The sequence below is a fragment of the Silene latifolia genome, chromosome Y (genome assembly GCF_048544455.1).
Source record: "Silene latifolia isolate original U9 population chromosome Y, ASM4854445v1, whole genome shotgun sequence".
Taxonomy (NCBI): Eukaryota; Viridiplantae; Streptophyta; class Magnoliopsida; order Caryophyllales; family Caryophyllaceae; genus Silene; species Silene latifolia.
This window is the reverse complement of record NC_133538.1, coordinates 62912327-62927179: the sequence shown is the minus strand read 5'-3', so window position 1 is coordinate 62927179 and position 14853 is coordinate 62912327. Positions and strand designations below refer to the sequence as shown.

Sequence of the window (14853 nt, the reverse complement as noted above, 5' to 3'; positions counted from 1 at the left end):
TCTGACCTTCCACCCTTTTCAGGTACCCCCACACACCAGACATCATGATGACAATCTGGACCTGTCATCAATGCAGCAATTCCATCCTGCAACCAGTACACCAGTGGAGCCTGGATCAAAGGATTACAGCAGACACCAGGATGGCAGCCTGGATCCATAATCAGTGCAACACCAGTAACCAGTCATCCAGCACCAGGCCAATTTTCTGGAGCGCCTTGGCTAGGAGGTACACCGGCTGGTTCTTTTCCGCCTGTTTCTAACCCCCTTGCAGGAGCAGGTAATTCGCTAGAGCAGTAATACCAGGAGTTGAGGGAGCTGATGTATAGGATACCGGGCGTAGCCCGTCCGTTGGAGAAAGCAGCTAGAGACAGCTACGCAGACTCCCCATTCGTGGATGACATAGCCCTAATTGGTGTTCCTAAAGGATGTGTAACTCCAACCATGACGCTCTATGATGGAACCACGGATCCACTTGACCATATCAACCACTACAAACAAAAAATGATGGTGATTAATGCAACTGGATCTCTGAAGGAAGCTTGCATGTGCAAAGGATTCGGATCTACCTTGTCAGGAGCAGCCCTGCAGTGGTTCGTCGGCCTGCCAAACAAGAGCATATCTAGTTTCGCCGACCTAGTCAACGCCTTCAACCAGCAGTTCGCCAGCAGCAGAAAGCCGGAGAAGAAGACAAGTGACCTCTACCGGATAGTGCAAGGGTTCGAGGAGTCCACCCGTGATTACTTGAACAGGTTAAACAAGGAGAAGGTGGCTATCCCAAGATGTGATATAGCAACCTCTATACAAGCCTTCCGCCGAGGACTGCACCAGGATTCAGATCTTTACAAGGATCTGACGAAACACCCTTGCACCACGTTTGAGGAAGTACTGACAAAGGCGATTGCTGTCATGAGATTGGAGGAAGACTTTGCACCAATCAGAGGCATCTATGATTCAGACCCAGTATCACTACAAGAAAAAGGCCTATTTGCAACGGACCAATCCGTTGCGAAATAACCCTAATCCGTTGCTTATATACAGTTTGCAACGGATATCCGTTGCAAACTGGTGCGTTGCTTATATGGCGTTGCAAATGAAAAAAATATGCAACGGATCGGCGTTGCTAATTTTTATGCAACGAACGTATATTATTTGCAACGAATGATCCGTTGCTTAAATGAGGTCCACGTGGCACCTGTTTGGTCAATTATGAGACGGATTTCCGTTGCAAAAAAATGTTTTCCGTTGCATAGTAGAGGGAAAAGTCAACAAATTGACTTTTTAAATTAATGGATAGCCGTCACAAAACCTGTAATTTCCGTTGCAAACACAAATGCATTGACTCTTTTAATTAATGGATAGCTGTCACAAAACCTGTAATTTCCGTTGCAAACACAAATGGGAGATTCAAGCATTCCTGCATCCATTTTCCTCTATTCCGAGCGATATCAAACAATTAAACAATAAACTTTAAAGAAGCCAACAATATAGAAACTTGGAATTGTTCATTTAGCAAATTTAAAAGAGTACATACATTGAAAACATCCTAAAAAAAATCCATACGTAATTTGCTAAACAATTTCGTTGTCTAGCTATTATGGAGTAATCTAGCTAATTAGTTGGGATTGATGTCGAGTTGCCACTTCCACCATCATCATTGAAGTCGTCTCGATTTTGGAACTGGTTGCTATCACAATTTGGGTCAAAGTCAGACCCAAACTTTGCTTGTAGAAACGCCTCCATTCTTTGTACTTTTTTTTCCCTTCTTCGGACTGTCTATCAAATAGCAATTCAGCATGGAGTGCATCACCCATCCATTTCGGCTGCTTCTTTACGGCCCGACAAACCTCTTGTGTATTTCGACAAAACGTTCAAGATGACAGATACTTGTCCAGCCTGAATTCAAAAAGAAAGTGCACACATAAGTCATCAGCGCATCAAAATCACAGTCACCAACATACTCTCAGGAAAAAAACATAATTATGAAAATCATGGTTTCAACTATCTAATGTTGAGTATGAGTAGAATATGGTTCCAAACCCCAAAATATAAAAGCGATTAGTTTTTGGACTTCTACACATGGATCTCTATTACGAATTGACCTTTTTGTCGGATATCAATTGCCTTCATCATCGCGCTTTTCTCTATGAAATTGGCCCAATTTCTGAACTTTCAATTAAAAAAATGAAATAAATAAATTATTTCTTTTTCGGTTGCAAGCTCTTATCTTTCTCATGTCGCCTTATACAAATTTCGAGATCAGAACTCGCTTTAGTTAATTGAGATGTCTGGATGTGGATTTGAAAAACTTAGTTCCTCGGAGATAAAGTCTACAGATTGTATTATTCATATTTTTTCACCGATTTGAAAAGCGCGGTGATGACAATCATAGAATTGGACTTTGCGAAAATCATTTGAAGAACAACGAACCTTAGCAAATTCGCAACTATGGGTTTTAAGAGTGGTAATGAAAGGTATTACAAAAATCTCAATTCAAAATTAAGGTGGTAACAACCATAGACTGGTTAATTGAGACAAACTATGAAACATACCAGGGGAATTGTACAATGAAATTTAATCGCCATCTCACGAACCGCACTTTTCAATTCGTCCCAAATCTTTCATGTTTTAGTCTCAGACTGAGCAAATTATAGGAATTGAAGCAAAATTAACCATAAGAAGAAAACAATAACGAAACTAACCATAAATTAGCGATTCTCTCTATCAAACCCATGTTTATTGAAAAAAAAAAAAGCAAAAAAGAAACATAAGAAGTGTAATGCAATCAACTTGAAACTCAATCGTCCTACCATTAGGTTCGTCCTTAATCTTAATATCCTTGGATGTAGATAACCATAAATAATAATAAACAAACAATGCTAAACAAACAAACAATCGATTGAATTACTGTCTTCACATGCAACAAACAAACAATGCTAAAATAATAATAGTAATCCGTATCAATTAATCAAAAGACATGGAAATGAATAGCGAGATAGTCATACCTACAAAATCATCAATCGATTGAATTACTAATTAGTCTTTCATTAATTTAATGGTGTATTTGAACTCTCGGTGATAACTGCATCAATGCGAATCAAAATTGTCTTCTGCCCATGAAAACAGATTTGAGTATAAATTTTTGTGTGAAGGTGGAGAAATGAATGACGGCTAAAGAATATGGATTGGATCAGTGCTCAGAGTTCTAGGTTTTCTATTAAGGAGTATTTCGTAGGTGGGCGGGAAAATAGTCAAGCACTGATTTACACGTGTCCTGAAAGATATTTAGTGGTTTTTGTTTTATAATTTTATATAGAAGATAAAACTAGTTTTTAATAAAGAGGGAAAATGGAAATAAAACCCGCGCATGATGGTTTATTGGGAATTGTAGGAGTTTAACCAATATGCAACGGATAGGCATTACAAAATCCGTTGCATAAATTAACCAACTTTAAATTTATTAGCCGGGTAAATAGATATGACGCATATCCGTTGCAAATTTTCATTAAGCCGTTACATAATTTAATATCCGTTGCAAATTTTCATTTAGCCGTTGCATAATTTAATATCCGTTGCAAATATAATAATATCTGTTGCAAGTAATACTTAGCAACGGCTTATACAGTTCGTTGCAATTAGTCCGTTGCAAATCAGCCTTTTTCTTGTAGTGTATCCAGAAAAGCTGCAGTAGAAAAGAAGAGTGAAAGACCCAAACCCTACAGCAGGAGCGTGAATAGAGTTTCTGGAATTTCTGAAGAAAAGAGCGAAGCAGATCTGCCTCCGAAAGTAAGTGAGTATGGTTTTACTACCAATCTTGCAAGACTGTTCAAAGCCTTGAAGGAGCTGGGACGCAGAGTCAGATGGCCAAAACTTTCAGAAGGAAAACCCAGCAGCAGAAAGGACACGGGCAAGAAGTGTGAATTCCACGGCAGCAACACCCACGACACTGATGAATGCCACTCCCTCAGAAAAGAACTCAAATTCCACTATGATCAAGGAAACCTGGATCACCTCTTACCCAGGAACACAACCAGAGTGAACTCAACGGATCAGGTTCTGCCATCTCCTCCTCCTCAATGCACTAGAAATGTAAATGTTATTACAGGTGGATCGGAGCTGTGTGGGCTGACATATTCAGCAGCAAAGAGGCACGCGACCAGAACTAAAGGAGACAGACCAGAAAGCTCCTGCAGGATTAACCGCCAGAATCTGCCGTCAGTCACCTTTGACGAAACAGACGCAGGGTCTGCTCCAGAACAACACTACGATGCCGTAATCATCACGCTTCGCATAAGAAATTGCGAGGTGAGAAAGATCCTGGTGGATAGCGGAATCTCCGTCAACCTAATCATGTTAGAGACACTCAAAGGCATGGGATTCACCGAGAAAGATCTAGCAAAGAAGGCGGTCCCCTTGGTTGGTTTCAGTGGCGAAACAAATCACTCTCTAGGAGAAATCGTCATCCCAACCTACGCCGGAGGTGTAAACAAGCAGGTAAGGTATCTGGTTATTGACGGACCCTCTACTTACAATGTGATCCTTGGCAGGCCCTGGATCCACGAGATGAAAGCAATCCCCTTAACGTACCACTAGTGTCTGAAGTTTCCAACACCTTGGGGGGTGCAAGAGATACGTGGGGACCACGAAGAAGCTAAGGATTGCTATAAGGTGACTCTGAAGTCAAAAACCAGCTCGCCTGCATAGCAATTACAGAGCCAGCGCATCCAGGACGAGTACATTGCGCCTCAGCAGGCAGAATTGGATGAAGTCATCCTGGGCGCGCTGCATCCAGAACGAACTGTGCTCATTGGATCTGAATGTACCGGTAACATTCGTAAAGAACTCATTCGGTTATTAAGAACTAACATAGATTGCTTTTCTTGGTCACATGATGATATGATAGGGATAGACCAAAGTGTGATAACTCATAAGTTAAGTGTGGATCCAAGCTATAAACCTGTGCTGCAGAAAAGAAGAAAATTTGCTTCTGAAATGAACCAGGTCATAAAACACAAAGTAGATAACCTGCTTGCTGCAGGAAAAATTTGAGAAGTAAAATTTCAAGAATGGTTGTCTAATGTGGTGGTGGTTCCGAAGAAGAACGGCAAGTGGAGGGTCTGCGTCGATTTCACGGATTTAAATAAAGCTTACCCAAAAGATCCATTCCCACTACCACACATAGACGCCATGATCGATGCTACCGCAGGTCACGAAATGCTAACATTCCTGGATGCCTGGAGCGGATATAACCAGATAAAGATGCACCCTAGTCACCAGGAAAAGACGGCATTCAGATCTGAGAGAGGTATCTATTGTTATAATGTCATGCCTTTTGGATTGAAAAATGCAGGATCTACCTATCAGAGTCTGGTAAACATGATGTTTAAAGAGCAAATAGGCCAAACTATGGAAGTATACATAGACGATATGGTCGTCAAATCGAAGCAGGCTTCGCAACACCACCAGCACCTGGCAGAAACTTTCAATAACCTCAGGAAATACCAAATGAAGCTGAATCCTACAAAGTGCACCTTTGGAGTATCCAGTGGAAAATTTCTGGGGTATATGGTGACCCAGAGGGGGATAGAAGCCAACACCGAACAGATCAAAGCAATTCTACAGCTGGAGTCACCACAGAAACCGAAAGACGTCCATCGCCTGACTGGAAGAGTGGTAGCCCTAAACAGATTCATATCCAGATCCTCGGACAGATGCAGGCTGTTTTATGATGTACTTAGAAAGAGCCAAAGATTCGAATGGACGGAAGAGCATGAGAAAGCATTTCGGGAGCTGAAACGTTATCTCAGCACCCTACCACTTCTGTCAAAGCTAGAACCAGGAGAGCCACTATTCCTGTACCTGTCAGTCACAAAAGCAGCAGTCAGTGCAGTACTAGTACCAGAGCAGGAAGGATCACAGCACCCAGTATATTACATCAATAAGTCTCTGCTTCCAGCACAGACCAGGTACACGTCCCTAGAAAAACTTGTCCTTGCACTAGTTACTGCATCCCATAAATTGTGTCCCTACTTCGAGTCTCATACAATTTCTGTGATAACTAATTACCCTCTTAAGACCATCATGAGAAAATCAGAATTGTCAGGGAGGATGGTTAAATGGTCCGTGCACTTGAGCGGTTAGGATTTGAAGTTTGAACCTCTTACGGCCATAAAGTCTCAGGCTCTAGCAGACTTTGTATCTGACTTCTACCCAGCTCTCCAGACCCAGGCAGAACAGGACATTCTGAGTCTGGAAGAAGACAAAGGGGAACAAGTATGGGAGCTACATGTGGACGGAGCCTCCAATGCCAAAGGAGCAGGAGTATGACTGGTCCTCAAGTCACCCCAGGGAGATCTCATAGTCCAGGCCGTGCGATGTGAATTCAATGCCACAAACAACGAAGCAGAATATGAGGCATTGATCATGGGTCTGAAGCTGGCTCTGGATCTGAAAATCAGACACCTCCAGGTTTGCAGTGATTCTAAGCTTATCGTTAACCATGCTAATGATTGTTATGAAGCCAAGGATCCCAGGATGATGGCATACCTAGACGTAGCAATGGAGCTGAAAATCAGATTTGCCACGTTCAACATCAAACAAATCCCTAGGGACCAGAATGCAGAAGCAGGCGCACTAGCCACCCTGGGGGCAACCTTCAAAGCAGGAACTATCTCCACGATACCAATTGTCCACGTGCTGGAGCCAGCAACACTAAAATCTCAGCAGGAAGCAGAAGCGGTGTGCAGCACCAGCAGTGAAGAAAATGCTCTAGACTGGAGAAAACCATACCTGGATTGATTGCAGAATGATATCCTGCCAACAGATAAAAAGGAGGTAAGAAGCTTCAAAATGAGAGCATCCAGATTCATAATAATTGATGGTGTTCTGTTCAGGAAATCCCTCGCTGGACCCTACCTCAGATGCCGGGATCGGGAAGAGTCCCGGGCTGTTTTGCATGCTTTCCACAGTAGAGAATGTGGAAACCATGAAGGGGGCATAAGCCTGTCCAACAAGGCACTGAGGCAGAGATACTTCTCGCCCACAATGCGCAAAGATGCCATGGAATTCGCAAAAACATGTGACGCTTGTCAGAGGCACTCCCACGTCAGCCACCAGCCAGCAGAGCCTCTGCATCAGGTTATCTCGCCAAGGCCCTTCATGATGTGGGGAATGGACATCGTGGGACCACTACCCAGAGCACCAGGAAATAAAGTCTATATGCTTGCCATGACGGACTACTTCTCCAAATGGATAGAAGCAGAGTCATCCTCCCAGGTTACAAAAACCCAAGTGATATCTTTCACTAAACGCAATATCATATGCAGGTTTGGCATTCCATCTGAGATTATATGTGATAATGGGTCCCAATTCATTGGTAATAAGAAAAAAGCTTTTGTGCTAGGTGGAATATCTCGTTGTAGAAATCTACTCCTAGGAACCCCCAGTCCAACGGACAAGCTGAATCCAGCAATAAGATTATCGTCAAAAACTTGAAAAATAAGCTGGAGGAGATTGGGGGCAAATGGGCAGAAGAGCTACCTCTGGTTCTCTAGGCTGACAGAACCACACCCAAGGTTGCAACGGGACAAACTCCTTCACCTGGTGTTCGAGCAGAAGCATCATTTCATCCGGTTAGGGTCCCAACCCACGAGATATGGATGTATAACGAGAAGATCGGAATCAGGTAGAAATGGCACGCAGTCTGGACACGATAGACGAACTCAGAACCAGCGCCCAGATCAGGATGGCTTCCACCGACAGACTGTGGCTAGAAGCTATAACAAGAATGTAAAAATAAGAACCTTGCAGGTAGGAGATCTGGTCCTGAGGAAAGTCTTCCAGAATACCAAGAACCAGCAAGCAGGAAAATTCGCCTACAACTGGGAGGGGCAATACCAAGTAGAAAGCACAGTTGGAAATGGAGCGTACGGACTCATGACTATGGAAGGGCAAATGGTCCCCAGATCCTGGAATATCACTCACTTGAAAAAGTATTTCATTTAAGTAACCAGCATGGTCAGCAGCAGGGTACTCAGCCTACCAGATACAGCTCAGCCAGATTCTAGATATTGCTTTAAACATTTCTCTGGCTCTGAATATTTATCTGGTTCTGAAAATTATTCCCGAGTCTAACATTTGATGGTTTCAAACATTTTGCACCAATTCTAAATTTGAATATCTTTTTGGACATTCCAAATTTAACGCTTCCGAGTTCTAAAATTTTTTCGAGCATATTTAGATCCAAACATTTTCTGGTTCTGAAATAACTCTACTTGCATTTTAATTAAGATTATAAAATTCTCAAGTTATATAACCACTTTGAATGTTTTACAATTCCTTCCTATTTCTTTCAAATGGCCAAGTGAATAAAATGCAAACTAATCAGGCAGAGTCTGTATTCACAACAGAAGGCGTGTATCCGTGGCTAAGCACGCACAACCAGGACAAACCAGCCTCCCGCGATGCATTAGCACCCACGCAAGCCTGGCTCCTCTGGACGAGTGGGAATACTAGACCCCTTAGCCAGCAATCAAACAGCGATGGCCAAAGAAACGACGTGCATGCACAAATTAACGGACCAGAAACGGTACGACACAAAGATATATCCACCATAAAATACTTAAGTTCAAAAGCAAAGTACGTCTGGCACCAGAACCAGACCAAAATACATCAAACTGTTCAAAATAAAACTGAAATGGTATGCCCCGCAGGGCCAAAAACTAACTAAGCATGGTAAAAGTCTTTCAGACGCAGAAAAAGCTAATCTATGTCAATATGATCCGCAGCCACAGAAACAGCTGCCTGAGTGTCAGGAGCAGGAGAATTCACCTCTTCCTCAGCACCTGGATCATCAGTAGAAGCAACACCAGCTCCTACCAAGCCAGCTAGCAGATCCAGGTTCAGGCCATCAGGGAAATCAGCAGCAAGCCTCTCCTCTTCAGCTCCTAAGTCCCAAGCCGAATGCTCTCCCTTCTGGAACACCTTTATGCACTTAATCTTCGTCTCCAGAGAAGCGTAGGAAAGAGCATTCACCAAAGTCTCCCCGAGCTCAGCATTCTTCTCTTTCAACTCCTGCACCTCAGAAGCCTTCTCTTCCTGAATCTAAAAAACACGAGCCTCCGCGTCAGAAGCACGTTTTTCAGCTTCTGAAGCATGTCTCTCAACTTCTGAGGCACGTTTATCAGCATCAGTAGCAGACTTTCTAGCCTCCGCAGCATGTTCCCTAGCCTCAGCAGCATTCTTCTCAGCACCGGAAATCCGTCCTTCAACATCAGAAAGATTACTCTGCAACTTCTGCTTCTAAGCAGCCTCCTCCAGCAGCAGACTCTGGGACTTGTCTAGTTCAACTTGGATTTTGAGTTTGCTCTCCTTAGTAGCTTTCGTCTGCTTCTGAAACTCAACATTCTCTGCTTCCAGGAGAGGCACCTTCTCCCGCAGAAATAGAGCCATCTGGAAAGACTGCCAAGCCAGAGCAGAGTGTTCCAAAAAAAAAAAAAAGAGAGAGAAGAAAAAGGCAAACCTTGAAACAGTCAGTGTCTATTCACCTCAAAGGAATGCTCAGCTGCACGATCCACCAAGTCATGCAAAGCTCTACTCCCCAACGCATACCTGGGGACAGGAAACAACAGCTGGTTCATTAAGCCCAGGTTACGCGCAGATTTAGCCTTGTCAAAGTCGTCTGGAAATGTAAAGGCAACAACCCCAGTAGCAGGAGCAGATTTGGAAGCAGAAGTAGCCCCAGAAGCAGGAGCAGCTCCAGAAGCGGGAATGGCTCCAGATGCTGGGATTGAAGCAGAAGCAAACGTGGAAGCAGGGATAGGGCCAGAAGTAGGAGTAGGTCTGGGAACATAAGGATCCCCAGAAGCAGACAACCCATGCCCAGGAATTGGAGGTCTCACAGCTAGAGGAGTGGCTTCTATAGGAATCTGCTCCCTAACTTGACCCGCAGCAGCAGATCTTCTCTTGGGACGAGGTCTAGAACCAGGGGCAGGGGTGGACTTTCTCTTCTCAGCAGGCTTGGGGGCAACCTCGACACGTTTCTTTTCTCTCAGGGCCATGACGTCATCCAGCAAAACTTTGGATTTTGCAGAGTCTGGAAGCAGGGAAAATCAAGTTAGAACCAGAAAATATCAAATACCTAGAGACAGAACATAGTCAAAAGAAAAGAACAACACACCAGTTGACATTCATTCACAGTGTTCTTTTTCCTCGGCTGCTGTCTCCTTCACCACAGAAGCAGAATCCTGAACCAGATTGGGGAAGGTCCTATGCTCAGGGGGTGGACCGAATAGCTTGGTAAGAGACGCAACTTCGTCGGGGGATGGAGGAAAGTGACACAGATCTGCAAAAAGAACCAAGTAAGGAAATATAAGCATCAAAGAAAAAATACACAAGAATTAGGATATGCAAATACCGTTAGTTGACCGCCAAGCGCTGACGATATAGTCGGTGGAAGGAAGAAGAGTGTCTACTTTCAAAAAAATGAAATGGGTGAACCACTTGCTATCATCCGGTTTCACGGGGAAGATAAAGCAACTATTTTCCCCATCCCGAACCCGGATGGTCACTTGACCTCGACTGAGGGATCTGATCAAAAATAGGTGTGTAAGGTCCGGGAGACCGATTTCATAGCCAAAGCGGCTATTCATAGCCTCAATAGCAAGCAAAGTCCGCCAGGTATACGGAGCTACTTGGCAAATAGCCAAGTGATTCAGGTTCAGAAACTCCTGAATCAGAGGAGGAAAGGGAAACCGCAAACCCAGACGGAAAGCATACTCGTACAAACATATCCACCCCTCCCTCACAGAGTCGGCTTTTTGCCCAGGGGTTGGAATATGAAACACCACATTGTCAGAAAAACAAAATGTTTCCTTGATATGAGCAAGGTCCTCTTAAGAGAAGTCGGAATCTCAAGAATGCTTGGTGGAAAGGACACCGCCGGAAAGGAAAAGATCAGGCGGCATCACCGGATCCGAGGCCGAGGTTGAAGAAGCATATTTTTGTGACATATGCAAAGAAAGGAAAAGGAAACAAGTAGGAGACAAAGTACCTGTTGAAGAGCAGCCGGCAGAGAGAAAGAGAGTTTATGAGAGAGGAGGATGAAAGGAAATGATAATGGGGATGGGGATACCGAGGGGGTGAGATATAAAGGAGAGAGAGAGAAGGAGTTTATGGGGGAGTGGGAGATTAATTGTGGCGGTTGAGGGAGTAATAAGTGGGGAGTTATCAAATTTGAAGCAACTGCAAATACTCCATCAGTTCTCCGCATCGCAACAGAAATTACCGCTTAAAAATATTTGAGACGGAAATTTAGGGGCAATTGTTATGGATAAAAATACCATTTATCACCTGTGACGTGGCATTGTTTTAATGGCAGAAAGAATGGCAAAAGTTGACGATGTGGCGCATGACAATTGGTGGATAAGAGGGGAAAGGAATTGATGAGGTGGCACAATGTGAACCATGGGATCAAAAAAGCAAACAAACACAAATGGGCCAAAGATAAGTCCCACGTACAAAGTGAAGGAAAGATTAGGCTTTGACCCTTTCAACGACTGTTACCTATTTTTATGGTAACAACTAAAGATTCCAGGAGCAGAAGCAGGAAGAAATTTATCAACCCTAAGTCTACTTCTGAAAACTATATAAAGCAAGTAAAAGGCAACACTCAGGGCATCAGAACTCCAGCAAGAACAACACAACACTTCACAAAATTCCCGTCTACACTTGGCAATAATTAATCAACAAAAATAGTCATTGTATTTCCTTACTTGCTTATTAAACCTTGATTTTAGTGCAAAGTTGGCGGGATTCCGACTCCCCCTGCGGTTGTTCCCACACCGGGTTTTCCGCGTCACCAAAAATCCTCCGTGTCATCCTTTTCGTTCGTCTTTATTTCCTTGTTTCTGTCGTTGCATTTGGACCACAATTGGCATTAAGATTAATCACTATCACTCACGTAATTAAATTAATAACTCGGTAAATTTTTACCAAAACAAATTCCCGCTTAAAAGATTCTTGCAGTGTCAGCTCATGGTCGGGGGTGGTAGCGTGGGTGTTAGTGGTGGCGTTCATGGTTCATATATTTGTGTCTTGGTTGTTTGTTTCGGTGGTCAAGTGTGGAATTGTTTGGGGTAGTCAATACTCAAAATTTTACTTGGTGGGTCCTGGTGTTTGGGTTGTTTGGTTATAGTGTTTGGGGAGGTTGTCCCCTTACATGGGCCTGGTTTTCTAGGGAATCGTTTACTGGGCTTTTGGAGTTTGTCAAGCTCTCCGCTGCTTCTGGTTTCATGCTTTGGTACACGTCCCTTTTCGCCTTTGTCCCATTTATTAAGTGGTCATTTGTTTGATATATAACGTCATTCATCCAAATGAAACAATTATGTCCTAAGACATTTCCGACAGTTATTAAATATAATATATGATATAATATGGAGATAATTATTATTTTATTTTATTAAATCATAATTACTTGCTAGAAAACAATTATGGTAATTAGTCACAATAAGATTGGAATAATAACTAAAATAATATAATCCTATAAGGTCACACATATAAGCAAAATCAAGAAATAATATCAGTCCTATAAGGATACAGATATGAGGCACCAGTTTTAGTAAAGGAATAAGAGTTCTTTCCTTATCCTACCTAGACCCCATTATGTTATATGATACTATATAAAAAGGCTGCTAGGGTGATGAAAAAGATGATGAAGCTTTTTCATAAGAAACCACAAGGGAGAAAATATATTATTCTTCCAATATACCGTCTGCCTCAAGAACCCATAAAAGTAAGAGAGCGATAGTGATCAATCTCTTCCGTTCTAGCAGACGTGGGTTTCCGGGTTTTACTTGTGGACCGAGTAGAGGAGCAACAAATTGAGTTCTCAGATCTCTTCTATATGCTATTTGTAGACTTTACGCTTCAAGAGATAAATATTCTTTTCGTCTTTTATCATGATTCATATTATCTTATGCATGTGATCCTAAGATAGATGTTAGGAAATTGTTTTCTGAAATTCCGCTTTCGCTTCTATATAATTTTACAGTGGTATCAGAGTCACTTGCATAAGATTCTATGATCATAATCATATGTTAGTTTATTATTTAATTCAATTATGGAATATACTTTAAACATGGAATAATTTACATAATTAAAATGTATGTTGATATTAGTTGGTTGGTAAATTTTTAATTTGGATTTTATTAAACAAAAAAAAATGCGTTTACTATTCACCTGGGTACTGTTCATGGGTATAATTCAGACCTAAAATTTTATCAGCTCCGAGTGTCGGATTTTGATGAAAAAGTAGCGTTTTTCGAGTGTAAACGGCGTTTTAAACAAGACTGCAAAGCGTGGTTGACGATTTTAAGCCAAATTCGAACGTTTTGCTTGAATTCTAGGCCGTTTTTTTAACATCCCATACACCAAGGTGCCTTACCAAGACAACCAAGCGCATGAGAATGCTACAATCTCGGTTGCCTGAGGTATAGTATATCAAAAGTGACCATAAAAAAACATACTGTAAAGATCAACTGTTTAAAGTGCGTACAACTTATAAACTAAAACTAAACGTAAAAATGTCATACCAAAATATCAAAACTATAACAACCGTCAGCTAGCTATCAAACTACGTGAAGACTCCATCCCAACCGAGACCCACGAGCTATCCATAAGCATACTTGCTAAACAACTGCTCACCACCCCCGAATGAATCACCACAGTTTTCAAAACATTTAAACGGGCTCAGTTACTGCATAAACAAAATAAGCCAATACAACAGACAATTACACAATCACAATCCTCCAACACCGTCACATCACCAATTATTTGACTACACAATAAAGTGTGTAGCCCTGCCAGAATATCCATCGTAACAGATATTCCACACCGCCAGTGGGGGACAACAGCCGTTCCCACCTAAGCCCCGCTCATCTCCATCGAGCAAATAACCCATGTTCCTTAATGTGCACAACCCCCTTGTGACGGGAACCGCAAGGGGCGAATAAGGTCGTGAAGCCACTCCCGCAAGTGACTCAACTCAGCTGAGGGCGCACCTCGCGAACCAAAGACAATCAACAACAACCAATTACAATATCAATATAAAACAATACCAAAACCAATTACGATATAATCATCATGCCAATCAACCAAACAATCATCTTATAATCAGTTACACAATAACTGAGTAGGGAAACCCTTCCTGGAATGAAATCACCAATCAACAGTCACAAGCAGTGGATCAAAAGCGTTCCTCTACGAAATCACCTCCTATAATCACTTAATCATACAATCACAATCTATCATCAACCATAATCCCAATAACCCCCAATTAGGGTTTAAACAAAACTAACGATTTGACATAAAAATGGTACAAGGATCTTACCCATAATACGGCGATCTCAACGGTATAAAGAACTCCGAAATCCGACAACTCTAGCCCTTGGATTTGATAGCAATGAGAGAAAAACTTACGTTGTTTTGTTTTCTTTTGTAAAAAGGTTTAAAATAAGGTAAAAAGTAAAAGAAACTGACGAATATACTTTAATATACATTTCACGTATTGCTATCAAACCCGGCTAAAATACTCGTATAACCTGACTTACTCGATCGAGTAACAAAGGTACTCGATCTAATACCGCCTACTCAATCAAGTTACCCCAACTCGATCGAATACCCATCAGGCAGAACCTACTCCAGAATGCCAATCTAACTTACTCGACCGAGTAAACCCTACACGATAGAGTACCCAACAACTCATAAATCCGAGGTATTACAGTCTTCTCTCCTTAAAAATGAACTTCATCCCTGAAGTTCAAATCCAACCTGTAAAACATGTACACCTAACACTAACTC

The 14853-nt window shown here is 42.2% G+C and overlaps 1 protein-coding gene across 1 annotated transcript; it reads left to right on the top strand.

Annotated features, from left to right (window-relative positions):
- The first annotated feature begins 318 nt into the window (after window positions 1–318).
- LOC141628206 (uncharacterized) lies at window positions 319–1014 on the top strand. Its single transcript, XM_074441378.1, has one exon. It carries the CDS (start codon window positions 319–321, stop codon window positions 1012–1014), a length of 696 nt encoding a protein of 231 aa, XP_074297479.1.
- Window positions 1015–14853: the final 13839 nt, after the last annotated feature.

What these genes read in the sequence shown, in the direction of transcription:
- LOC141628206 (XM_074441378.1), top strand. Translation starts at nt 319, where the DNA reads ATGTATAGGATACCGGGCGTAGCCCGTCCGTTGGAGAAAGCAGCTAGA.